The sequence below is a fragment of the Hemiscyllium ocellatum genome, chromosome 15 (genome assembly GCF_020745735.1).
Source record: "Hemiscyllium ocellatum isolate sHemOce1 chromosome 15, sHemOce1.pat.X.cur, whole genome shotgun sequence".
In the NCBI taxonomy this organism is placed as follows: domain Eukaryota; kingdom Metazoa; phylum Chordata; class Chondrichthyes; order Orectolobiformes; family Hemiscylliidae; genus Hemiscyllium; species Hemiscyllium ocellatum.
In genome coordinates, this window is record NC_083415.1 from 50,043,620 (window position 1) to 50,069,549 (window position 25,930).

Sequence of the window (25,930 nt, forward strand, 5' to 3'; positions counted from 1 at the left end):
ATTTCTGGCTTCCCTTTTATGGGAGCTCTTATTCCATTCTCAATCACTTTTGCCACTCTTACAGTGTTGAACAGGGAGACCTAGGGTTCAAGTATTTAATTATTTGATGTTTGCAACACATGTAGACAGCAATTAAGGTGGCATTTAACATGCTTGCCTTCATTGCACAGACCTTTGGGTACAGGAATTGGGACATCATATTGGGGTTGTACAGGACGTTGGTGAGGCCACTTCTGGAGTATTGTGTCCTGTTCTGGTCGGTTTGTTATAGGAAGGATATTGTCAAGCTGGGGAGGGTTCAGAAAAGATTTACCAGATGTTAACAGGAATGGAAGGCTCGATTTCTAAGGAGAGGCTGGATAGGCTGGGACTTCTTTCACTGGACCGTAGAAGGTTGTGGGGTGACCTTAGAGGTTTTTAAGGTCATGAGGGATATAGATAAGGGGAATGGCAAGTTATCATTTCCCTATGATAAAGGATTTCAAGACTAGGGGGCACATTTTAAAGGTGACAGGGGAAAGATTTAAAATGGACATGAGAGCCAACATGTTCTACACAGTAGTTTGTATGTGGAATTAGCTTGCAGAGGAAGTCAAAGTGGTGGATGCGAGTACAGTTAAAATATTTAAAAACAAGTACATAAAAAGGAAAAGTCTGGAGGGACATGGGCCAAGCACAGGCAGGTGGACTCAGTTAGTTTGGGATTACAGTCGCCATGGGCCGGTTGGACGAAAGGGTCTGACTCCGTGCTGTATGACTGTGATGCTCTACTTCTCTCAATTTATTGTATTTGGCCTGATTGAAGAATTCACCTAAAGTGCATTATGTACCTTGTTTAATTTTTGCTTCATCAGATTTTCTATCGTCCTTGTCATCAAATAAACTTAGCTATAATTCTCCTAACATTTTCTCCATGTGGAAATGCGTCCACTGTGGGACTGGAACATCTACTTCTTAGTTTAAAAAAAAAATTCAAAGTCAGCTCTCTTCCAATTTCTATTTTAGTAACAAAGAAGAGCAAGAAACCATCTAATCTAAGTCTCATCATTCATGATCATTCTTACTCATATGTTCCCCCAACACACTTGTGATCCACTTGTCACAACTCAGGCCCAACAATGCCTCCTTCCTAGGAAAGATGAACAGCTGGGCTATTTTCTCTAGAAAAGAGGAGATTGAGGAGTGGCCTAATAGGTTTTATGATTATGAAATAATTTAATGATGGTAGATGTAATGCTGCATCCATTTGCTGACTAGACCACAAATAGGAGTCTTAAATACTCAAATAAATTCAGGAATAGCTTTGCTTTTAACGCAGAGTGATTAGAATGTGAAATGCATTACCAAAAGAAGCAATTATACCACTAGTGTAGATTCAATCAAGGGGAAGCTACAAAACACAAGAGGGGAAAAGAAATAAAAGGATAAGTTGACTGAACGAAGAGAAGGATGGGAGGAGGATCACAGGCATTTAAACAACAGACAGGTAAGTAATGCCTAATTTACTGTTGCAGTGTCACAAATGTAATTAACATACACCAAAAATCTTAGATTCCTTACTGTGCGGAAACTGGAGCCCATCGAGTTCACACCATCCAGTCCACACCAATTCCAAAATATGTGCAGGTCAGGTGAATTGGCCATGCTAAATTACCCATAGTGTTAGGTGCATTATTTCAGAGGTAAATGTAGAGAAATGAATCTTGGTGGGATACTCTTCAGAGGGTCAGTGTGGACTTGTTGGGCCAAAGGGCCTGTTTCCGCACTGTAGGGAATCTAATCTAATCCTCCTAAGAGCATTCCACCCAGACCCACCAATCTACCCTATCCCTGTAACCCTGCATTTCCCATGGTTAATCCTGGACACTATGGGCAATTTAGCATGGCCAACTCACCTAACCTGCACATCTTTGGACTATGGGAGGAAACTGGAGCACACAGAGGAAATGGGAAGAGATGGGGAGAACATGCAAACTCCACACGCACGATCACCCAATGGTGGAATCAAACCCGGGTCCCTGGTGCTGTGAGGTATCAATGCTAACTACTGTGCAACCCCATGCTGCCCCAAATATTAGTCTGACTGGCATACATAATCTGTTTTGTTTACAAATAAGCGTTGAGCACAAAGCTGGATCAATTCCTGTTCAGGGAGAAACAAGATAGATCTAATAGTCAAGTAAAGAATCTAATTGAAGATTTTGAAGATAGTCTAAATGGACCAGTGTAGTCCATCTTTCCCAAGATGGTGGTGAATAGTTTTCCTCAAACTATTAGATTAGATTCTCTACAGTATGGAAAACAGGCCCTTCGGTCCAACAAGCCCATGCAACACTCTTAGCAGTAACCCACCCAAATCCATTCCCCTACATTTACCCCTGACTAATGCACGCAACACTTTGGGCAATTCAGCATGGCCAATTTGGATTATGGGAGGAAACCCACACAGACACGTGGAGAACGTGCAAATTCCACACTGACAGTCGCCTGAGGCAGGAATCAAACCAAGAACCCTGGTGCTGTGAGGCAGCAGTGCAAACCACTGAGCCACAGTGCCGTGCCTACTACTTAATAATTATAATCATACAAAATAAATACTCCAAGTTACAGAATGGTAATTTATCTAAATGTAAGGTACACTACCAACATCTTCATTATAACAATAGATTTAATAGAGTGATTTAACAAAAAGATCTGCAGTTAATATGCTAATTTAGAATTTTCAGGTATTCTTAAGAAATGTTAATAATCCTTTTCACAAATAATATTACTGTCTCTTCTATTTAAACTACAGATATCTTATTCAATTATTAAAAATTAGTGCTGAGATGAACAATAAACTAAGATTTCCACTCTCAAATTATAAACATACTTACTTGTTAAGTTCTAGTGTGATGGTTCCTCGTGGTTCTGCTTCTACACTCTTTCCCCAAAATTTAAGCTTTGGATAGATAGAACCATGGAAAACGAAATCCTTATTAATGCCTTCTGAATAAAATGCACTGATGGGTGGGTGATGGCTAACTTGTTCAGAAATAAGCCTAAATCCCAAATCATTCCTACCAAAAAAAAAAGCAAAATGATTAAGATATAAATATTTCACTTCCACCAGTTTAATTCTGAAAATTTTGTAAATAATCTAAATTCAATATATCTATATATATCACCAGATTTTTAAAAAAAATTGTTCAGATTCTATACAATAAAACTGCATATGATATCTTAAACATCAGAAGCTCAACTGGTCTTGCCACATAAACATTGTGGCTATGACAGCAGGTCAGAGACTAGGAACACCGAGGTGAATAATTCACCTCCTGACTCTCCAAAGCCTGTCCACCACTTAAAAGGCACAAGTCAGGAGTGTGATGAAATATTCTTCACTTGCGTGGATATGTTCAGCTCCAAAAGTACTCAAGCAGGTTAATACTGTCCAGGACAATGCAGACCACTCAACTGGCACCATATCCACGAGCAACCACCCTCTCCATCACGGACGCTCAGTGCACACTGTTGCTACTATTCAAAAGATGCACTGCAGAAATTTACCAAAAACTGCAACTTTCAAACCCATGATCCTTTCCATCCAGGAAAACAATGGCAGCAGATGTATAAGAACACTTGCAAGTTCCCCTCCAAGCCACTAAATTGGAAATATATCGCTGTCTCTTCACTGTTGCTGCATAAAAATCCTGGAATTCACTCCCGATGGTACAACAACCTACAGCACATGAACTGCAGTGATTCAAGAAAGCAGCTAACCACCACCTTCCCAAGGCCATTTCTTCTCTAGCGACAGACAATAAATGCTGGCCAGCCAGCAATGCCTATGTCCCACAAGTGAATTTAAACAAACTTCGCAGCTAGTCACTACAAACATCATCAACTTTCAAATCGACAAACTGTTAGTTCAAGATACCTCAAAAACAAAAATGAATTAGATCAGCATGTCTCATATTTCAAGTAAAATTCAAATCTCATCCAACTGCAGTGTTTTTCTATAAAAGTGGACAGACAATTTGAGCAGGAGCCAGATATTGTCTACACATTACTTCTTATCTAATTCAATTATACCACAAACTATCTGGAGCCAAGTTGTTTATTGAATCTGCACTTTTAGCCTCAAAATGTGCTGAGAGAGGAAGTGATAGAGGGGGAGGGAGCAGAAAATAGAATTACAGGAAATATGGTCAAGCATTTACTCCATTAATGAGCAATAATTTTAAGTAACTGAGTTCACTTGCAAATGTCCTGGTAAAAATCAACAACTTTTTTCTCCCCACCATACCGCCCCAGGTTCTACATTATTCTGAGATGATTTACTATTAACATTTCTTTCAAAGGGATTTACACCTGCCATTATTTCCAAAGGGAAACACCATTAAACTTTCATTAGCCAACTTGCAATTTGGTTCTGCAGCTATAAAGTTATTACATTCACAGCAGTTCCAGATACGAACCAATTACACATCTTCTCAAACATTTTCCAATTGTGATCCTATTTTGAAAATTGTCACAATCATTCTGCAAGAGCAGGGGCTAATCAGAATGGGAACACAGCTGCTATAATTCAATTCTGCGATGGCCATAGCAATATTAGAGCTTGTGATCCCTTCTTTGGTCCTGTTTTATGCAAACCAATGTAACTAGTAGTAATAGATGTTATTTATGTGGAACCTTGCAATTTCTCTTACCTTCTAAGTTCATAGGTTTCACCCAGTAGTGGGTTGAATGGCTTTCCAGTCCGTTCCCATTGCGATGCGACAGCAGAAACTGCAAATGCAGCTACAGTCTATGCAAGAAATAAATAAAACTTTGAAGTTTAAAGCGATACCTACAGAATATGGCAAATAGCTCATTTAAGATCCTTTTTAAGCTAAAGGGCTGAACTGCAAGTTTGCCAAATGCCACAAACATTTGTTTTACATTGCTGCAATTGAAAAAGGGCCAATTTCCCTGCATTTATCCCAAATTAATATTTAGACCAGCATCAGAGATCACTTCAATTTTGTTGCATCTGACACCTATTTGAAATATTTGGAACGTTGCAAATTCAGCAACTTTACTTGGATATCAAATCGACAATGTTTAAAGATTTTGGGTTGTGACCCAAATCAATTTAAAACCAAATTAAATATATTTAATCTCAAATTTCACACATCCTAAACCATTACTAATCGTTTCACCTACAACTTTTAGCCTTCAGATTTGACAACATTATTTCAATTCTCAAGTATGTGCACTAAAAAGGCACCAAACAAAGATATCTTCAGCTGGATCCATCGAAATATACTTACCTGTAATCTCTCTATTGAATCAGAAAGCATAGAAGCCTTGTGGATGAGGTACGTATGTTCCATGTATTCTGTAATTCGTTGCAGAAAACTCAAAGGCTCATTGAATATAATGGGCATAGTTATTTTTGACAATTCCTAAAAGGACAAAAAATGAAAATAGTCAATTTTTATATAATACACAAGAAGCTAGTTGCCTGCACCGTGGAGACAGGCAGTCAATTTATATAACTCAGGACTGATTGGGAGTGAACACTCAACCTTGTATAGAAGGCAGCAATGTCTAATGCAGGTGAATTTGCTTCAATAATTCAGGTTGAGAATTTTAAGAGCTGGAGGTTTCACCACCCGAAGAGGAGTTTGTGAAACAGCCCAAATTCTGCAATCCAGAAGTCAAGGGGCCTAATAGCTTCCCTCATTCCGATTACCTAACTTATTTTCCCTGAGGGTGCATTCATGAGGATCCTTGAAAATGCAAAGACTCTAGAATACCTGGCTTTCTGATTGAGCCCAGTTTGCTGTCATTAATACAGCAGTGAATTTCAAAAATAACCAATTAGGATGCTGCTTCAAGAATATTGCTGAGCTAGTCTCATTGACAGCAAGTGCTGCCTCAGAGCTGTCATTTGAACCCAAGGCTTCAAAGCTTGAAAGAAAATCCTGCTGCACTGAACAACATTAAGAGTGTTTTCCTCGCATTGCTTAACTAAAAGGCAAAATAATTTCTTTTTTAAAAAAAAGCTGTCAAAAGTATGCAACAGAAAAAAAATGACATTTGTGAACACCTTTCACTTACATTTATAATGCCCCGATAATGTAGAAACATATCCCAAGGTATTGCCCAGAGATCTTTTATAGTTAAAACTGAAACTGAGTTAAAGCAATAGCAAGATTTTGGGAAAGTAAGTTGACTTTAAGAATGGCCTTAAATATTTGTGGAAACATTTAGAGACAGAGTTCAGAGTTTCGAACATACATAGCTGCAATGACCAGGGGTTTGAGTGAGTGAAGGGCAAGCAAAACAAGCAGAATTTTCAGGGTGAAGAAACATGGGGAGGTGAAGCAATGAAGTGAATTTGAACTTGAAATTGGCAAGTTTAAATTGGAAGTCTGGAAGTCAACATACCTCAACAAGAAATGGGGTGATGGGCAAGAACAATGACTACACAATGTGACAGGAGAGTTTCAGTCATTTGACATTTTAGAGGGCGAAGAATAGAAGGTCAGTCAGAAATGTTGGACAAAGTGAAAAATCACAACACCAAGTTATAGTCCAATAGTTTATTTGGAAGCACTAGCTTTAGGAGCGCTACTCCTTCATCAGGTAGCTGTGGAGCAGGACTAATAAGACACAAAGATTAGTGTCATGCAACTGACATGATGTATTTTGCAGATTATATTTGCAGATACATGCTCTTTTACTCAAAAAGCAATCTGCAGGCAGTCAATACTGACAATCAATCCATATAATATTTTATAAATTCCACTTTGGAAACGAACCAGTCTGACTCAAGATTAGGATACAGACTCTAACCTCACACCTTTAATGCATTGTCTGAGCTGAGATATTACTTTTTTAAAAAAAAATAAAACTTTAAGTTAAGTTATCTCAAGAATGTGACTTCAAAGTAGTTCTGGGATTTACATATTAATGAACTGAAACCTGCAACTAAAAGATGAAAAATTTAATCTAGAGGAGACCAGCCATTATGACAACAGATGAGTGGACACTATGCCACAATCGCCAGACTGGGGTGTTCCTTTCCAGTCGGGGAACACTTCAGCGGTCAGGGACATTCAACCTCAGACCTTCGGGTGACTATCCCCAAAAGCGGCCTTTGGGATATGTAACAATGCAAAGTGGCCGAGCAGAGGCGGATAGCCAAGTTCGGTACCCATGAGGATGGCCTCAACTAGCGCCTTGGGTTCATGTCACACTACAGGTGACCCTACTACACCATACACTCTCCCATTGATACACACACTCTCGCAGACCCTCTCAATTTGCATTTACAGAAGAATACTTCCAGATACATTCTATTTTGTTCAGAAAGCACAAAATCGGCAGACAGTCAATGCAGGAAGTCCATCCATGCAACATTTTATAAATTTCGCTTTGGAAGTAGAACCAATCTGACTCCAGATTGAGATACAGACAGAATCTAACCTCACACCTTTAATGCATTGTCTGAGCTGTCACTTTTTTAAAAATAAAACCTCAAGTTACCCCGAGAATTTGACAGAAAAGAAGCTTCGAGAATTACATATTAATGAATCAAAACTTGCAACATATTCTAAAAGATGAAAGACTTTATAGCAATCTAGGTTTGTTTGAGATATCATTTCAGTTGCATGATACTGTAATCTTTTGCTACAAAAGCTGTCTTTTATGGTCCTGCTCCACAGTTACCTAATGATGGAGCATCGCTCCGAAAGCTAGTGCTCCCAAATAAAGTTGTTGAAATATAACCTGGTGTTGTGCGATTTTAATTTTGTCCACCCCGATCCAACACCGGCTCCTCCACACCAGGAATGCTGGAATGGTCGAAGTGTGGAAGTGACAAAAACATATTAGAAACATTGGCCAGAGTGGGACAGTTTTCCCAAATTTAACTGGAAATTGGACAAGTAGCTGACAGACAGAAACTATGGGAATAACTGAAAGAGTGATAGACCTGGATAACACCTGCACTGGACAAAGACACAAAATAATTGCAAGTAGGTAAGGAGCAGATAGCAGTCAATGATTAGTTTTTGGAGATGTTCACAGGTTGAGGTCTGGGATTGCAGCGAAAGCCATTGCTGAAGATACTTCAGCTATGACTGATTACATTTAAACAGAATCAAGCAGTGACATGCTCACCTTTAGTTGGACAGCTTGGAAATGGAAAGTATGAGCAAACACAGATAGTTAAAATTTACAAAATGTGCATTTGGTCCTTTCAATGACAAAACCCAAACTTATACAATAATCAAGGGTAATTTTAAAAAGGTGAGAAATACCACTGACAGTACCATAGTGAAAATTAGCATTCAATTTCATCTCCAAAATGGATTTAAATCAACCAGTTAATACATACTCACCAGTCCAATGCATCTTTTTAAAATACTCCACAAACTTAATTGATTTCTACTAAACATTGGAGCTGGTAAAGAAGTTCTGTAACAAAAGGAGAAGAAAAACAGTTGACAGATATAAATTGAAGGACTCAATGAGGGTTAAAACATGTTATACTGCAATAGTTTTTCTTCATTACAGTATTTCAAAATACTGCAAAAATTAATCTTACGAAAAGAAATTATTCTATTGGAATAAGAGAAAAGCTATTCCACCTAACTGACCTGCTCCATCTTTATTTCCCATTTTAAAGCCTGCTGTATTCAATTAGGCCATATACTAAGCAAAATTTTGTAAACCATAGTTGAACTCACCTATATTTCTTAATTCCATTTTCTTGGGTTGATTCTCTGTTGTGAGCATTTTGATCAGATACACTGCTTTCACTTTTACTGAACAAACTCAAAGAATCATCTGACACCATTGGATCCATTCTGGTTTCAGAATCATCCGATTCAAACCCTAAAGTAATAACATATATAATGAAATCTATCTGATCTACTTTATAAATTAGGCCTTATCAAAATTATCAAAATGAATATGAAAATGCAATCCATGTTCTATATTATTTGTAGACATTAAATAACCATATCCAATAAGGAAAATAACTTTCTCCCATTTTCTACAATTTTGCATCAAGTATCAGGTAACCAAATTCGTTCTTCTTTTTTGACAGAGGTAGCTAGCGTGGCAAATAAATTTCAAAACATTCAACTACTGTGAGATAACAAAAAAAAACTCAACTCTGCCTTTGAAGAAAATGATTAACTGCACAAAATAAATTGAAATGAACAATAAAAAAGGAATCCGATGTCAAAAAGCTACGTAACTACTTGACTTGGCCTTTTGCTTTTCTTACAGATAGATTCCATTAATGTGAAGAATCATAGAAACATCATTTATACACACTGATCTTGACCTTGCAGAATTTTGAAAATAAATATAAAAATTATTAGCTAAGGCAAAAGGTTTATTCAACATAGTTCTTTATAAATTGAAGAAAAACATGGATGGTAGAAATCTGAAATGAAAACAGAAAATGCTGGAGAAATTCAGCAGGTCTGGCAGCATCTGTGAAAAGAAAGTAAAGTTCACATTTAAAGTCTGGTGACTCTTCATCATAACTGTAACATGGTACAGCACACTTTGTTTTAAGTGGCATCTTATGAACCATCATTGGATTAAATGGATCTCTTGATCAAACGGAATTTTTAATCAAACAGCACACTCGTGGTTCTATAGGTGCTGGTTAATAATAAGCTGACACTAAAGTGGGGTAGGAGGGGGGAAAAGGGGGAAGCAGATAGGTGGAGACAGCCTAGACAGAGTGAGTTATGAAAGGGGTAGGTAAATAAGGAGATTATAGATAGCAGGCCAGGACACAAGAGAAGTCAAATAAGTGATACCAAGAGCTAAGGGTGAGAAAATGAGCTAGCTGTGCTGAACGCAATCCATACAATATGATAATGGGCCTAGTAGTACGTGAGAATGGACGACTGTACTAAAAGCAACCCATTTCAGAACTGGACCAGGTGTGGGGTGGGTAAATAAAATTGTGAAAGGATGGAATCGGGCTCTATAGTTATTGAACTCTATGTTGAGTACTAAAGGCTGCAGCGTTCCCCAAGTGGAAAAAGGAGATAAAAACTGAAAGAAATGCAGATGCTGTAAATCAGAAACAAAAAACAGAAATTCCTAGAAAAGCTCAGCAAGTCTGGCAGCATCTGTGGAGAGAAATCAGAGTTAATGTTTGTCTCCGGTGACCCTTCCTCAAAACGGAAAATGAGATGTTGCTCTTCAAACTTCTACTGAGATTAGATAGAACAATCCTGGGAGCCTATAACAGAAATACTAGTGTGGGAAAATAGTGGTGTGTTGAAGTGGCAGGCAATAGGAAGCTCGGGCCATTTTTGTAGACGGAATGTGGATGTTCTGCAAAGTAGTGACCCAGGTTGCCTTTTGTCTCCACAATGTGGAAATGACATAGTCTACTGTATTCACTGCTCACAATGTTGAATGAAGCACAGGCAAATCACAGGTATATCTGGAGCCTTGGATGGTGACAGGGAGGATTAAACGGGCAGGTATTACACCTTCTGGGATTCCATGGGAAGATGCTATAAGAGTGTGTGGAGATGTTAGGAATGGAGGAGGAGTGTACAAGATTGTCCCAGAAGGAACGTTCCCTTCGAAATGCTGACAAGGGAAGGGAGGGGAAATATGGCATCCTATTGGAGGTGACTAAAATAGCAGCATTACAATCTTTTGGATTCAGACACTGGTGAGGTGGTAACTGTGGACCAGGGAGACACACTGCTGTGGCAGGGGAGGGAAGTAGTGAGGGCAGAAGTGTGGGAGATGGGTTGAACATGGATAAGGAATCTATTATCCACGGTAACGATGAATCTTCAGTTGAAGAAAAGTTTGAACAATTTGGAGACCGTCCACAGAAGGTAGCGTCATTATAACAGGTGCAATGGAGACAGAGAAACCAGGAGATTGGAATACTGTCTTTACAGAAAGCAGTCTGTGAGAATGTATAGAGTCATAGACCTGTACAGCACAGAGACAGGCGCTTCGGTCCAACTCATCCCCTCCAACCAGATATCCTAAATTAATCTAGTCCCATTTGCCAGCATTTGGCCCATATCTCTCGAAACCCTTCCAATTCTGAAAGCATCCAGGTGCCTTTAAAATGTTATAATTGTACCAGCCTCCATCACTTCCTCTGGCAGCTTATTCCATATATGCACCATCCTGTATGTGAAAAAGGTGCCCCACAGGCCCCATTTATATCTTTCCCCTTTCACCTTAATCCCAAAACCTCTAGTTTTGGACTCCCCTATTCACCATATCAATGTCCCTCATGGTTTTATAGACCTATATAAAAGGTCACCCCTCAGCCTCCGAAGCACCAGGGAAAACAGTCCCAAACCATTCAGACTCTCCCAATAGCTCAAACCCTCCAACCCCAGCAACATCCTTGTAAATCCTTTCTGCACCCTTTCATGTTTAGCAACATCTTTCCTATAGCAGGGAGGCCAGAATTGAATGCAGTATTCCAAAAGTGACCTCACCAATGTCCTGTACAGCCCAACATTACATCTCACCGTCTACACTTAATGCTCTGATTAATAAAGGCAAGTGTACCAAATGCCTTCTTCATTACCCTGTTGACTTGTGACTCCAGCTTTAAGGAATTATATACCTGCAACCCAAGGTTTCTTTGCTCAGGAACACTCCCCAGGAACCTGCCATTAAGTGGATAAGTCCTGACCTAACCTGCTTTACCAAAATGCAACCTCACAGTTATCTAAATTAAACTCCACCAGCCACTCCTTGGCCCATCTATCAAGATCCCATTGTACTCTGAGATAACTTTCTTTACTGTCCACTACATCAATGTCCACCAATACTGGTGTCATCTGCAAACTTACTCACTATTCCTCCTATATTCATATCAAATCATTTATATAAATGACAAACAGTAATAGACCCAAAGTAATAGACCCAACACTGATCCTTGAGGCACACTGCTGGTCACATGCCTATAGTACGAAACGGAGCCCTTCACTCCCACACTATCTCCTTTCTTCAAGACAATTTTGTATCCAGCTCATCTGGATTCTACCTTACTAACCCATCTAACCATGTGGAATCTTGTTGAGCACCTTGCTGAAGTCTGCATAGATAATATCCCCTGCTCTCCACTGCTCTGCCTTCATTAATCTTTGTCACTTCTTCAACACACTCAGTCAGATTAGTAAGACACAATTTCCCACACATAAAGCCCATGCTGACTTTCCATTATCAATCCTAGCCCTCCGGAATACATGTACTATCTGCCACTGACATCAGGTTCACCAGCCTTTGATTCTATGGTTCCCTGGCTTTTCCTTACCAACTTTCTTAAATAATGGCACCACATTTGCCAACTTCCAGTCTCCCTGCCCCTCATTTGTGGCTATGAATGATACAAATATCTCGCAAAAGGCCCAGCAATCACTTCCTGAACTTCCCACAAAGTTCTGGGATAGACTTGATCAGGTCCTGGGGATGTATCCACCTTTACACATTGTATGATGTCCAGCAGCTCCTACTCTGTAAATATGGACACTTTTCAAGACATCATTATTTATTTTGCCAAGCTCTCTGGATTCCATATCCTTCAAAACAATAAATACTGATGCAAAATAATCATTTAGTATCTCATTCAGCTCCTGCAGTTCCATGCATAGACAGCCTTGTTGATCTCTCGCTAGTTGTTCATTTGCTCTTAATATATTTGTGGAATCTCTTTGGATTCTCTTTAACTCCATTTGCCAAAGCTATCTGTTTTTGCACTCTTGGTCCCTCCCAATGTACTCCTACTGCCCTTATACTCCACAACAGATCAATTCAATCCCAGCTGTTTATACCTGCCACATGCCTCCTTTTCCCTTGAGCAGAGCCTCAACTTTTCTGGTCAAGCCATATTCCCTACACCTACCAGCCATGCCGTTCCCACTAATAGGAACATACTGCTTCTAGACTCGAGCTCTCTCATTTTTGAAGGCATCCCAGTATATTTGAGGCAACTGTAGGAGTCAGTGGGTTTGCATCAATGGCCAGCTTATCCCCAGAAATGGAAACAGAGACGCTGAAGAAAGGAAGAGAGGAGTCGAGATGGACCAGCTGAAGATTGAGGGCAGGATGGAAATTAAAAGCGAAATTGCTAAATTTTTCCAATTCCAAACAACAGAGGGAAGCAGTACCAATAATGTCATCAATGCACTCGAGAAAGACGTGAGTGGAGGGGTCTGAGTAAGATTGTATGCCACAAAGAGACAGGCAAGACTGAGGCCTATACAGGTATCCATGGCCATACCTTTCACTTAAAAAAAGTAAGGAGTTAAAAGTACAAGTTGATCAAAGTGAGGAAAGAAAGGGCGGTCGTGGATGGAATGGTTCAGGCCTTCTTTCCAGGATGAAGTAGAAGGCCTTGAGACCATCTTTACTTTTATATTAATCTTCAGAGACTGTTCTAACCATTCTTTAGCAGTCATTCTGTTCGGAAGGCGGCATAATGTACACAAAATATTGAGTTCTTTTCGCTGTCCAAACATGCTGCCAGATCTGCTTAGTTTCTCTGACAGTCTGTTTTCATGCTTCAATTAATTGAGTCTGTCCGTTATTGATTTTGGCCTGTGAAGTAACCATGTTCAGGTGTAACAAGCCTCAAATATATTTTCACGTCAGCTCCAAATTATGATGCTCAATTGAAAGCTGATAGATACAATGTGTCGAATGGTCATCTTCTGTACCATAATAATTGTGAATCAACCAATTAGGAACAGAGTACATAAAATACAATATATGTCATCTACTCTACAACTAACATAATATCGCCTAGAAAGTGATGCATGCATGTGATCTTTCACTCATAGGGATTATGCATCAATATTTTCCAATACAGTAAGTCTCTTACCATGAGACTTTAGGTACACTCCTTATCCCTAATTAGAGACTCTTTATTATACATATTCAAATTACTGAGAGATAGATACTTCTAACTATACCATATGTATCAATAATATAGAGTATTAATAACATTTTGGAGGCTTCTGAAGATGCTATAGAAGTTGTCTACGTAACTGGAATGAGGAACTGAGCCTTGTAGCAAAAAAAAAGGAACAGTATGCTATTGCCTGAAAACCTGGAATAGAACATAAACAGCTTTTGACAGCTTGACTTTCATTCGTCTATGAGAAACACTGATTCAATATGTTTAAAACAAGTATCAAAAAGGTACAGGATGCGATTGTCAAATTACACTCCAGGTACTTGCCTGTAACAGCATCATAAAACTCTTCCTCACTATTCATCCTCCCTTTGAAAGCAAATTAAAACTCTTGTTTCTTTTCTAATGAAGGCACTTTAGCACATTGTTCTCTTTAGACAGTACAGTTTCTTGATCTGATTTTCTATGTTCAACTACCTAAAAACAAAAAAGAAACAACACATTACAAATTGAAATCAGGACTACTAGCCAGCTATAAATAAACATTAAAGTCATTACATTTTAAATTTTTTCCATCTCCAATTGGGAAGGACTACAAGAATTTAGATTATCTACAACCTCTACCATCAGAGAGAAGGTACATAAGCCAAAACACACACTCTAGCCAGTTTTGTCACAGTTTCTGCCCTACTGTTGTTAGAATACCGAATGGACTCAAAACTCTTAACATTCGCCTGTGCCTGTGTTTTTGCCACTGTTTACCTATTATTTACTTATCTATGCTACTTAACTCTGTAAGCTGCCTGCATTGCTCGCAAGACAAAGCTTTTCACTGTGCCTCGGTACACATGACAATAAATTAAATTCAATTTATATTGATTGAAAGCTGGGTGTACAGTGGTAGAATGTTAGCCTAGCAAAAATGTTTTATAAAAAAGGTGAATTGGAAGTGGTGACACTCCACTCAACAAGTTTTAATAGTAAATCACCTTCTACTGTTTCTTGATATGAAGCGAAACCAATCAGAAGTATTGCAGGTTTTGCATTGATCGATGCGAAATATACATTCTTGGGGAAAGTGGCTTTTCCCATTTCAGGCTAAAGCATCGAACAGCCAGATACCCAGCTATATTGATGAGTAAAGTTCCTCATTTTTTTTTGAAACAATGTACAACACCAAACAGTATCTTTTACTGTACAAATCTATTATTTTGTCACCCATTTTCCCCACCAGCCATCTTATGACAGATCGAAAGAACAATTGGAATGAAATTATAGAAGAACTTGAGATATTGGTGTCATCCCGTTCCCCCCTCAAGCTAAGCCAAACACTCAGACAGTATAGTTTTACTTCCTTCATTGTTATTCCAGGCCCTGCACAGAGAGAGAACGATCGCCCATGTGCACAGGGACAGGAGTTCACAATCTTCTCTGGAACAGCAGTTTCTCAATTAACTAAATAGTCATTTTACAGGGAGGAGCAGCCAGATAAGGCAACATAAATATTAACTGAGTGACTGTTACAATCAGCGAGCATCAACAGTAAACATTAAGCCATCTGCTGTTGTGCAATGAATAACTGGCTTCACAAAATGAATACTTTTCACCTTGCTAAACTGATCTCACACACTGAATGCTACCTCATCTTGTTAAATGGCTCTACATAAATGAATGCTTTTCCACATTGTTAACCCATTACCCTTGCCTTCAGCACCCCATTGTTAACTATAAGTTTGTACCCGATTGGAGTCATGCTCAGCTGAACCTCTCATTTCACAAAACTCAGCTTAACTCTCTCCCTGCCTGCTTATACCCTATACACATTCTCATTGGTGCATGCTTACTAGGAACGGGACTGAGGCAGCCTCAGCCTGTTTCAAGTAGAACACTTGCACGGTTTTCAGAAAGTTCCATTATATTTGCAGTAAGCTTCTAATCTGAAGTGAAACTTCATTTATTTTTCACCATCAAGCTTTAAAATACAATTATGAATTCAACGAAGAAAGGCTCAAGTCTTCGTAAAAGGAAAACTAAGAATGTTCATAGTCAAACCTCAAGGATAAATCCATTTTAATGCTACCATGGGATTACTCATCCAGTTATTTAGTAGATACATTGATTTGAAAGAGTTCGGTGAAAGATAACAGTACAAAATCTGTAAAATCAATAATCTTCACTGACTAACACTCAGCACATTTCAACCAGGTGATTGTTTGAAAGACTCATGATCAATATTGCTGGGATCTGACTAATCAAACATTCGAGAACATCGTTTTTAAACCAGGTATCCAATCACTTGAAATCCTTGAGGAGGTTTCAAGGGGACTGCCAAAAATAACCATAGAAGGTAGAGAATGCAGGCATCATGTAATCTAACTACATCTCAAGTGACATTTCAAAATCAGTGCCACAAGAAGTAAATTCAGCCAAAGTCCTTTAACTGAACATGGCCGTTTATGCATGCACATTGTAGCTCACACCTGTGACATTTCACCAAACCCCTCATCTGTGCCTCAATTTGGTACCATGCCACAATTAATGACCAGGACCAACAATAAATTTATCAAGTAAAACCTAAGTAATATTTAACTGCATAATTAATCATTTTTATACATAAAAATACTTTTACCATGTTATATATGTTCATTGATTGTTATATATCATGAAAGGGGATCCGCAGAAGCAAAAAGGATTGAAAATCCTTGCTCTAATCACACAGACCATATTATTCAGAAGTTAATCAAGCTTTTGATCACCAGTCCAATTATCTCAATGTCAAACTTTGATAGCAGTCCCTAGTTTTACAATGTTAATGATGGCCCAGTAGTACTATTGCTAGACTATTAATCTAGAAACTCAGCTCTCATATCCCATCATTCCAGATGGTGGAACTGGAATTCAACAAACATCTGGCATTAAAAATCTAATGATGACCATGAAACCATCGCTGATTACTGGAAAAACCTATCTGGATGACAAATATTGTTCTCAGGAGAAAGTGAGGTCTGCAGAAGCTGGAGATCAGAGCTTAAAAGTATGTTGCTGGAAAAGAGCAGCAGGTCAGGCAGCATCAAAGGAACAGGGGAATCGACGTTTCGGGCATAAGCCCTTCTTCAGGAATGAGGATGTGCCAAGCAGGCTAAGATAAAAGGTAGGGAGGAGGGACTTGGGGGAGGGGCTTTGGGAATACGATTGGTGGAAGGAGGTTAAGGTGAAGGTGATAGGTCGGAGAGGTCGGAAAGAAGATTGCAGGTCAAGAAGGCGGTGCTGAGTCTGAGCGTTGGGATTGAGAAAAGGTGGGGGGAGGGGAAATGAGAAAGCTAGCCATGCGGGGTCAGTTGGTTAGGTAGGCAGGTTGCTGAGGAAGAACATGTGGCTGTAATAGCGAGTCTGTTTGAGAATGTGGCTGAAGAGCTTCAGGGCAGAGGAGATGACCTGGGGGTGCAGTGAGAGAGGGACTCACTGAGATCCTTGTAGAGGGAGGAGGAGAGCTTCTTCAAGGAAGGCATCCTTACAAGAGGATTTGCAGTAGGTTAAAATCAACTAGGAGAAAGTGAGGACTGCAGATGAAGAGCTTCAGGGCAGAGGAGATGGCCCTACCTTTTATCTTAGCCTGCTTGGCACACCCTCCTCATTCCTGAAGAAGGGCTTATGTCCGAAAGGTCGATTCTCCTGTTCCTTTGATGCTGCCTGAACTGCTGTGCTTTTCCAGCAACACATTTTTAAGCTTTGATCTCCAGCATCCGCAGTCCTCACTTTCTCCTAGTTGATTTTAACCTACTGCGAATCCTCTTGTAAGGATGCCTTCCTGAAGAAGCTCTCCTCTTCCCTCTACAAGGATCTCAGTGAGTCCCTCTCTCACTGCACCCCCCAGGTCATCTCCTCTGCCTGAAGCTCTTCAGCCACATCCTCAAAACAGACTCGCCACTACAGCCACATCTTCCTCAGCACCTGTCTACGGAACCAACTGACCCCGCGTGGCCAGCTTTCTCATGTCCCCTCCCCCCACCTTGTCTCAGTCCCAACCCTCAGACTCAGCACCGCCTTCTTGACCTGCAATCTTCTTCCCGACCTCTCCGCTTCCACCCCCTCTCCGGCCTATCACCCTCACCTTAACCTCCTTCCAACTATTGTATTCCCAACGCCCCTCCCCCAAGTCCCTCCTCCCTACCTTTTATCTTAGCCTGCTTGGCACACCCTCCTCATTCCTGAAGGGCTTATGCCCGAAACGTCGATTCTCCTGTTCCTTTGATGCTGCCTGAACTGCTGTGCTTTTCCAGCAACACATTTTTAAGCTCTAATATTGTTCTCACCTGGTTTGTCCTACATGTAACTCCAGATTCATAACAGTGTAGTTAAGTCAACTGCCCTCAGATATGGCCTAGCAAACCAGCATCAATCAATCAATGAATCAATCATTGTACCAGTCATTACAAAGTATCAATAAAGAAATTAAACCAGATGAACCGCCTGGCATCGACCTAAGCACTGGAAACAACAATGGCAAAAACAGCTCCATCAATCTAGCAAAGTGCTCCTAATTAACCTCTGGGGACTAGTGCCAAAATTGGGAACACTGTCTCACAGATTAGCCTAGCAACAGGCAAACATACTCATGAAATAATACCTGATAATATTCCAGACCTCACAATCACCATTCCTGGATATATCTTGCCTCACTAGAAGGTCAGCATTGGTGACAGTACAGTGATATATAGTCAGGTGGGAGTTGCCATAACAGTCCTCTACATTGATTCCAGACATAAGAAATCGCATGAATCAGGTTAACCATGGACAAGGAAATTTCCGGCTTAACACCATATACCATCCTCCCTCAGCAAATGAATCAGTACGCTGCCACGCTAAACAACACTTGGAAGCACCACCGAGTGTGACAAGGTTGCAAAATGTATTCTGGGTGAGGATTTCAATGTCCGTACCAAGAGTGGCTGAGCAACAGCAATACTGATAGAGCTGGTCAAGTCCTAAAGGACACAGCTGCTGGACTATGTTTGTTGCAGGTAGCGAAGAAACCAACAAGAGGGAAAAACATACTTGATTTCAACCTCACCAAATCGGTCTGCTGAAAATACATCTGTTCATGATAATATCAGTAACAGTGACCAATGCCTACGCAGTCCTTGTGGAGAAAAAGTCCTCACTTCACATTGAGAACAGTGCCACACAACAGAATGGAGGCTCTTATTGTGCTAAATGGGCAGACTTCAAACAGACCTAGTTACTCAAAACTGGGCATCCATGATGCTCTGTGAACCATCAACAGCAGCAGATTCATGCCGCAACACAATCTGCAACCTCATGGCTTGCATCCTCGCCCAACTCCCTACCATTAAGACCATAAGACATAGGAGTGGAAGTAAGGCCATTCAGCCCATCGAGTCCACTCCACCATTCAATCATGGCTGATGGGCATTTCAACTCCACTTACCCACATTCTCCCCGTAGCCCTTAATTCCTCATGACATCAAGAATCTAACGATCTCTGTCTTGAAGACATTTAGCATCCCGGCCTCCACTGCACTCTGCGACAATGAATTCCACAGGGCCACCACTCTCTGGCTGAAGAAATGTCTCCGCATTTCTGTTCTGAATTGACCCTCTCTAATTTTAAGGCTGTGTCCACGAGTCCTAGTCTCCTCGCCTAATGGAAAAAAAATTCCTAGCGTCCACCCTTTCCAAGCTATGTATTATCTTGTAAGTTTCTATTAAGTCTCCCCTTAATCTTCTAAACTCCAATGAATACAATCCCAGGATCCTCAGCCGTTCCTCATATGTTCGACCAACCATTCCAGGGATCATCCGTGTGAATCTCCGCTGGACACGTTCCAGTGCCAGTATGTCCTTCCTGAGGTGTGGGGACCAAAACTGGACACAGTACTCCAAATGGGGCCTAACCAGAGCTTTATAAGGTCTCAGTAGCACAACGGTGCTTTTATATTCCAACCCTCTGGAGGTAAGTGACAACATTGCATTCGCTTTCATTCGCTTTATTACTAATAAGTCAGGGAATCAATAGAGAGTGCAGGAGGGGACACCTCAAAATGAGGTGTCAACCTGGTGACGCTACCAAAGAGGACTAATTACATCCCAAGCAGCAAGTGATAAACAGATCTAATGTAATCCAACAACCAATGGATCAGATCCTTTGCAGTCCTGCCACATCCAGTTGTGAACAGTGGTGTGGAATTAAGCAACTCATTGGAGAAGATGGCTCCCCAAATATCCCCAGTGCAAAAGACAAGGCTAAAAATCTTCAGCCGGAAGTGCCAAGTGGATGATCCACCTTGGCTTCCTCCAGAGATTCCCTCCCCTCCCCCCACCTCAGCATCACAGGAGCCTGCCTTCAACCAATTCAATTCAATCCACATGATATCAAGAAACAATTGGAGGCACTGGATATTGCAAAGACTATGGGTCCTGACAACATTCCAGCAATAGCATTGAAGACTTGTGTTCTAGAACTTGTTGCAATACTAACATTTACTTGAAAGTTGGGAAAATTCCTTTTACCCAAAAAGTTGGACAAATCCAACTTAGCCAGTTACTGTTCCATCAGTCTACTCTCAATCAATAAAGTGTTGGAAGGAATCATCAACAGCATAGGCTTTGCACAACCTACTCACTGACACCCAGCTAGGGCTCTGCCAGGGCCACTAAGCTCCTGACCTCATCACAGCTTTGGTTCAAACATCGACAAACAAATTAAAAAAAAGAAATTCCAGAGGTGAGGTGAGAGTGACAACCCTTGCTACCAAGACCATATTTGACTATGTGTTACATCAAGGAGTCCTTGCAAAACTGGAATCAGTGGGAATCACGGGGCACATGGTAAGATGGTTGTGGTTGATAGAGGTCAGTGATCTCACCTCCAGGACATTTCTGCGGGAGTTTGTCAAGGTTGTTCTAGGTCCAAACATCATCAACTACTTCATCAATGACATTCCCTCCAAAGATCAGAAGTAGGGATGTTCAGTGATGATTGCAGAATGCTCAACAGTATTTGCAACAACTCAGATACTGATGCAGTCCATTTTGAAATACAACAAGACTTGGTCAATATCCAGGTGAAAAATGAAAAGTAACAATCACATAGCACAAATACCAGATAATGGCCATCACCAATAAGAGAGACAATCTAACGTTCACCTTTGTCATTCAATGGCATCATCAGCACCCACTTATGAACAACTCCCCTGGGAGTTGACATCGACCAGGAATCCTACTGGACTAGCCATACAAATACAGTGGTTACAAGAGCAGGAGTCTGTCCATCAGTGACAAGGCACAAGTCAAGAGTGTGATGGAATGCTCCCCACTAGTCTGGATGGGTGCAGTTCCAAAACCAGAAGCTTGACACCACCAAGGATAAAACAGCCCGCTTGATAGGTATCACATCCACAAACATCTATTCTCCACCACCGATGCTTAGTAGCAGCAGTGTGTAGTACCTACAAGATGCACGGCAGAAATTCACCAAAGACCTTTAGACAGGACCTTCCAAATCCACAACCATTGCCACCTCAAAAAGGACAAGGGCAGCAAATACATGGGAACACCAGAACCTGCAAGTTACCCTTCAAGCCACTCACTGTCTGCACTTAGAAATATATTCCCATTCCTTTAGTGTTGCTTGGTCCAAATCCTGGAATTTCTTCTCTAACGGCTTGGAGTGTCTACCTACAGTATGTGGACTGTAGCAGTTCAAGGCAGCTCAACATCACCTTCTCAGCAAGAATTATGGACAGGCAATAAATGCTGATCAACCAGCGATGCCAATGTCCCACAAGTGAATACAATTCTTAAAAAATATAACTGCAAGTAGTTGCTTTCATACGCTAAGCAGGAACATTTTTTTCTTCAAAATGCATTTTTGTAATGACAGTTCCATAATAAAAAGTTAAAAATAAATATCACTAATATTTGCTATTATTTTTATGAGGCCAACAGTAAACCACACATTTGTCTCTTTTTCTTTCAATACACGTTTATAACATGACAAAAAAGGTTCACAATGCTGGCTTCAGCTTAGAAATATATTCATATCAAGCCATGTTGAAACATCTGAAAATGCTTCACTTAATTTAAAAATCTAACTGATAATGCCTACTTTCCTTCCTCCCTGCACCAAAAGAAAGCAAAACACATTTCCAGGAAACAAGTAAATTTAAAAAGTTGGCTGTGGCATTTATTTAAATTGCTATTAAGCATTTTTGGCAAAGTTGCCCCTGCAAGATTCACATATGAATTTTCAGCTACAGGCTTACGCATACAAGAATGCAGAGTAGTCGTGTTATAATAATCAAGCAAGGAGCCATTATGTTCAGATGATGGATTAAAAACATGAGTTTCACATTTTAAAAATCTGATTTATTAAGGTTCCTTAGGAAGGGTATTCTATTGTACTAACTTCATATGCAGCTGACATTTAACTACATTGTGAAAAGGTCTAGCAAGTTCTCAGTTCTCAAGTGACTGTTTTCAGGCAAAATTAGGAATGGGCAATAAGTGCTGGCCTTGCCATCAATGCCCACAACTGATCAATAAATAAATTTTAAAAATACAAGTTTGAGATAGCAATGTTACACAAATATGAAACTTCTTCACTGAATTTTGAGTTTGCGTCAAAACAATTAGATTCATTTTGCACAACTGGACATTTGATTGCAGTACTTCAAGTTCAATAAAAATATTTTTAATTGCATTCAACTAAATCACACCTAAATGTTGGCAATTTCCTACTGGATATTCATGCACAGCAGCATATTGCATTACATCAACAAACACTGGTGGCTTCTGAACTTTAAATGACCTCTAAATTAAACAAAATGCTCATATCTATTCATTTATTCGAGAAGATTAAATGTTCAGCATTTTAAAATTTCTAAATATGCTGGAAAATACTGAACTTTGCCTAGAGTCCACCAAAATACTGACGATAAGCAAACTGACAGAGGCAGACAATTATTCAACCAATAACATAAACAGTAATGATGTAGGGATGGACTAATTATCCAGAGAGGATAGCAATCTATAGGATTGGATGAATGATCCAGAGTCATGAGTTCATACTTGACCACATAATTTAAATTCCAGATAAATAAACAAATCTGGAATTAAAAAAATCTAACATGATGACCATGTAACAATCTGAATGTTAGACAAAATCTATCTGGTTTAGTAAGGCTGTTCGGGGGGGTACTCTTTCATGCTAACCTGATCCGGTATCACACAATGCAGTTAACTGCAGTAGTACAGAACTGGAGTATTGCTGCAAAAGAAAACATTTTGTCTTGCGCTTTTGAATATGCATTCAAAAGTTCAATAGTTTCCAACAAATTTAGAAATTTTAAAATGTTGAACGTTAATCTTCTCAAACTGTATGATGAGTATTCTGATTGGTTGGCAAGTGGTCTTGGATTGGTAGAGGCTTTGCCAAGGAGAATGCATCCATTAATGTTGTTTGGAGCTTCCCTATGTGTCCTAAACGAAACTCCACTCGTGGACTGTATAACTTAAAAATAAACCAGTTGAGAATTTCATACAGAAGTCCAGATCCTGTGACTTTTATTCATGGATATAAATTTCATTGTGATACTATATTGAGCTATGGAACTTTAAGCATGCAAATTATGGTGTTCAATAAGAAACAATTGATTTTCTTAGAACAAAACAATGACATGTAAAACAGATGGCTGATTTACAGTAAAATAAAACTATTTTACTACAAAATAAAAATTCTCCTCAATCTATTTGATAATTGTTATTCAACCTGTAAAACTCATGTTACTTTTATGCAATAAAAGGCTGGGCTGAATCGTACACCTATGACATTAGCTGAAATTTAAATAATATCTGCTTATAAACAGGTTCAAGTAATCTAGAGATAGAACTAAAGATTGAATTTACCCAAATGCACAAATTTCTCATTTCAAAAATTACAGAAACAAAAGCAGTGGAATTAAACCTGCTTTACTCATGTTCAGAAATACATGTGGAAATTGTTTTGAATCTTGTACATCAGCATTGTGAAAACAGTCTGACTCATGAAAAAGAAATCAGTTAGATAGAAATTACTGTTGCTCTACAATATATTTTAACACTAATTATTATTTTCACACCCTCAAATTCATAACTTATATTATTCTGTTAATATTATAATCCTAATTAATTATAATCTTAAAGATTTCCATTTTATGTCTTATTACTCACATCATAAAAGGTTGTCCTAGTGGCAGAGCAGTCACGCCAGCCCTCAACTTGATGGGCTCAACCAAGGAAGTTTAAAGCACTTATCTGCAAAACAAGTTGCATAAACGAGTTAAGTAATAAGAGAAGACTTGGATTGTTCATATGGCTATATAAAAACGATGTTCAATGGTAACTTTGCTCCAGTTACAACATCTTCCAAATTTGAAGGCTGTATAACAATATTTGAAAACATTCTGGAGGTAGCTATTATTCTAATTATTCATCATTCAGCACTGTAACACCTACATACTGCACATTAACTTGCAGAATCAACTGAAGGTATGTTGATGTCATAATGCTGTGAAAGGTCATACAGATCCCAACCACAATACAGCAAAATGAAACAACTGGAACTAAAATGTTAAAGTCTACCCTCTGATTAATGCACAGGATGCCCATTATTACCAGTTAAGGAATGAAGTGTTGCATTTGCAAGGAAGTATGTGAACAGGCAATATTAACTAAATAGTGCAGATTTAGAAAGGGTGCACGAAAAGAGCTAGAGGTCCACGAACAGAAATTTTTGAAGATAACAAACCAAGTTGATAGGAATGGTTTAAAATAAAAATAGGATCCCAGACCTCAAAGGCATAAAATATGAAGGACATGAAAAAGGATGCAGAAGAGATATGTTAGAACGACGCCAGAGATAAGAACTTTACTCACATAGAAAGACTAGAGAGGGCCAGAGTAAGTAAGCAGGGTCAACATGGTTTAAGAAAGAAAAATCATATTTAGCCAACTTACTTGAATTCTACCTAAAACAAAACAGCACAATACATGCCCTTCGGCCCTCAATACTGTGCTGATCTTTTAGCCTACTCTAAAGATCAAACTAACCTACACACTCTTCACTTTACATCACATGTGCTGTGGATAAAGGGGAACTGGTGGATATGTTGTTAAATGCCTTATTAAAATGTCTTCTAGAAACATAAGGGGCTACATCAAAGGCGATTGTGGAAAGTTAGAGTTGGGGAGGCATAGATTAAAGTTTGGTTAGGTAACAGGAAACAGTAGATATAAATGAGTCATCTTTCTCGTAGACAAGGTGTCATGAGCAGAGTCCCATTAGGATCAGTGCTGCAGCCTCAACGTTTTATTATTTAAAAATGTGACTTTGACAAAGGGACAAAAGCATGGTTGCTGATGACACAAAGATAGGCAGGACAGTAAGCTGTGAAAAGGACACCTTAGACATTCCTTCAAGTCTGAGAATAATTTTCTTCTACTTTGGACTGGTATGTCCTGAGACAACTAAACATTACAATGAGAGATCTGCATACCCAGCCAAAAGCCGGGCAAGTGGTGGATGAAGAGGTGGTTTGGCATTATGCTTGAGATGACTGGCACCTTTGTAGATGCTTCTTTGCAGTTTGGGGCAACCTTGAGTAAGAGTTTACCATAAGCCAACTGGGCTTTGAGGATGTCCTTGAAATGTTTTCTGTGTTTCCCTGGTAATTACTTGGCTTGACAGACCTTGAGGTGGGGTTTGCTTTGCAAGTCTTGTGTCAGGCATGGAGGCGAAATGCCTCACCAATTTAACTGATTGACAACAGCCACGTTGGCTCAGTAGTTAGCACTGCCGCCTCACAGCACCAGGGACCCAGGTTTGAATCCAGCCTCAGGCGACGGTCTGTGTAGAGCTTGCACATTCTGTGTCTGCGTGGGCTTCCTCCGGTTGCTCTAGTTTCCTCCCACAGTCCAAAGATGTGCAGGTTAGGTGAACTGGCCATGCTAAATTGCCCA

General features: G+C 39.7%; 1 protein-coding gene across 3 annotated transcripts in view; it reads right to left on the bottom strand.

The window, feature by feature from the left end:
• The window catches only part of osbpl2b (oxysterol binding protein-like 2b), a 71,609-nt gene that overhangs the window by 21,798 nt on the left and 23,881 nt on the right, over nt 1-25,930 (bottom strand). For all 3 annotated transcript variants that reach the window (XM_060836452.1, XM_060836451.1, XM_060836453.1), the window contains 7 exons: nt 24,143-24,226; nt 14,240-14,389; nt 8,727-8,874; nt 8,379-8,454; nt 5,298-5,432; nt 4,695-4,792; nt 2,877-3,059 (listed from right to left, as the gene is read on the bottom strand). In XM_060836452.1, the coding sequence (XP_060692435.1) occupies nt 2,877-3,059; nt 4,695-4,792; nt 5,298-5,432; nt 8,379-8,454; nt 8,727-8,874; nt 14,240-14,276 (677 nt within the window). In that variant the 5' untranslated portion in view covers nt 14,277-14,389; nt 24,143-24,226. The remainder of the gene's footprint in view (nt 1-2,876; nt 3,060-4,694; nt 4,793-5,297; nt 5,433-8,378; nt 8,455-8,726; nt 8,875-14,239; nt 14,390-24,142; nt 24,227-25,930) is intronic.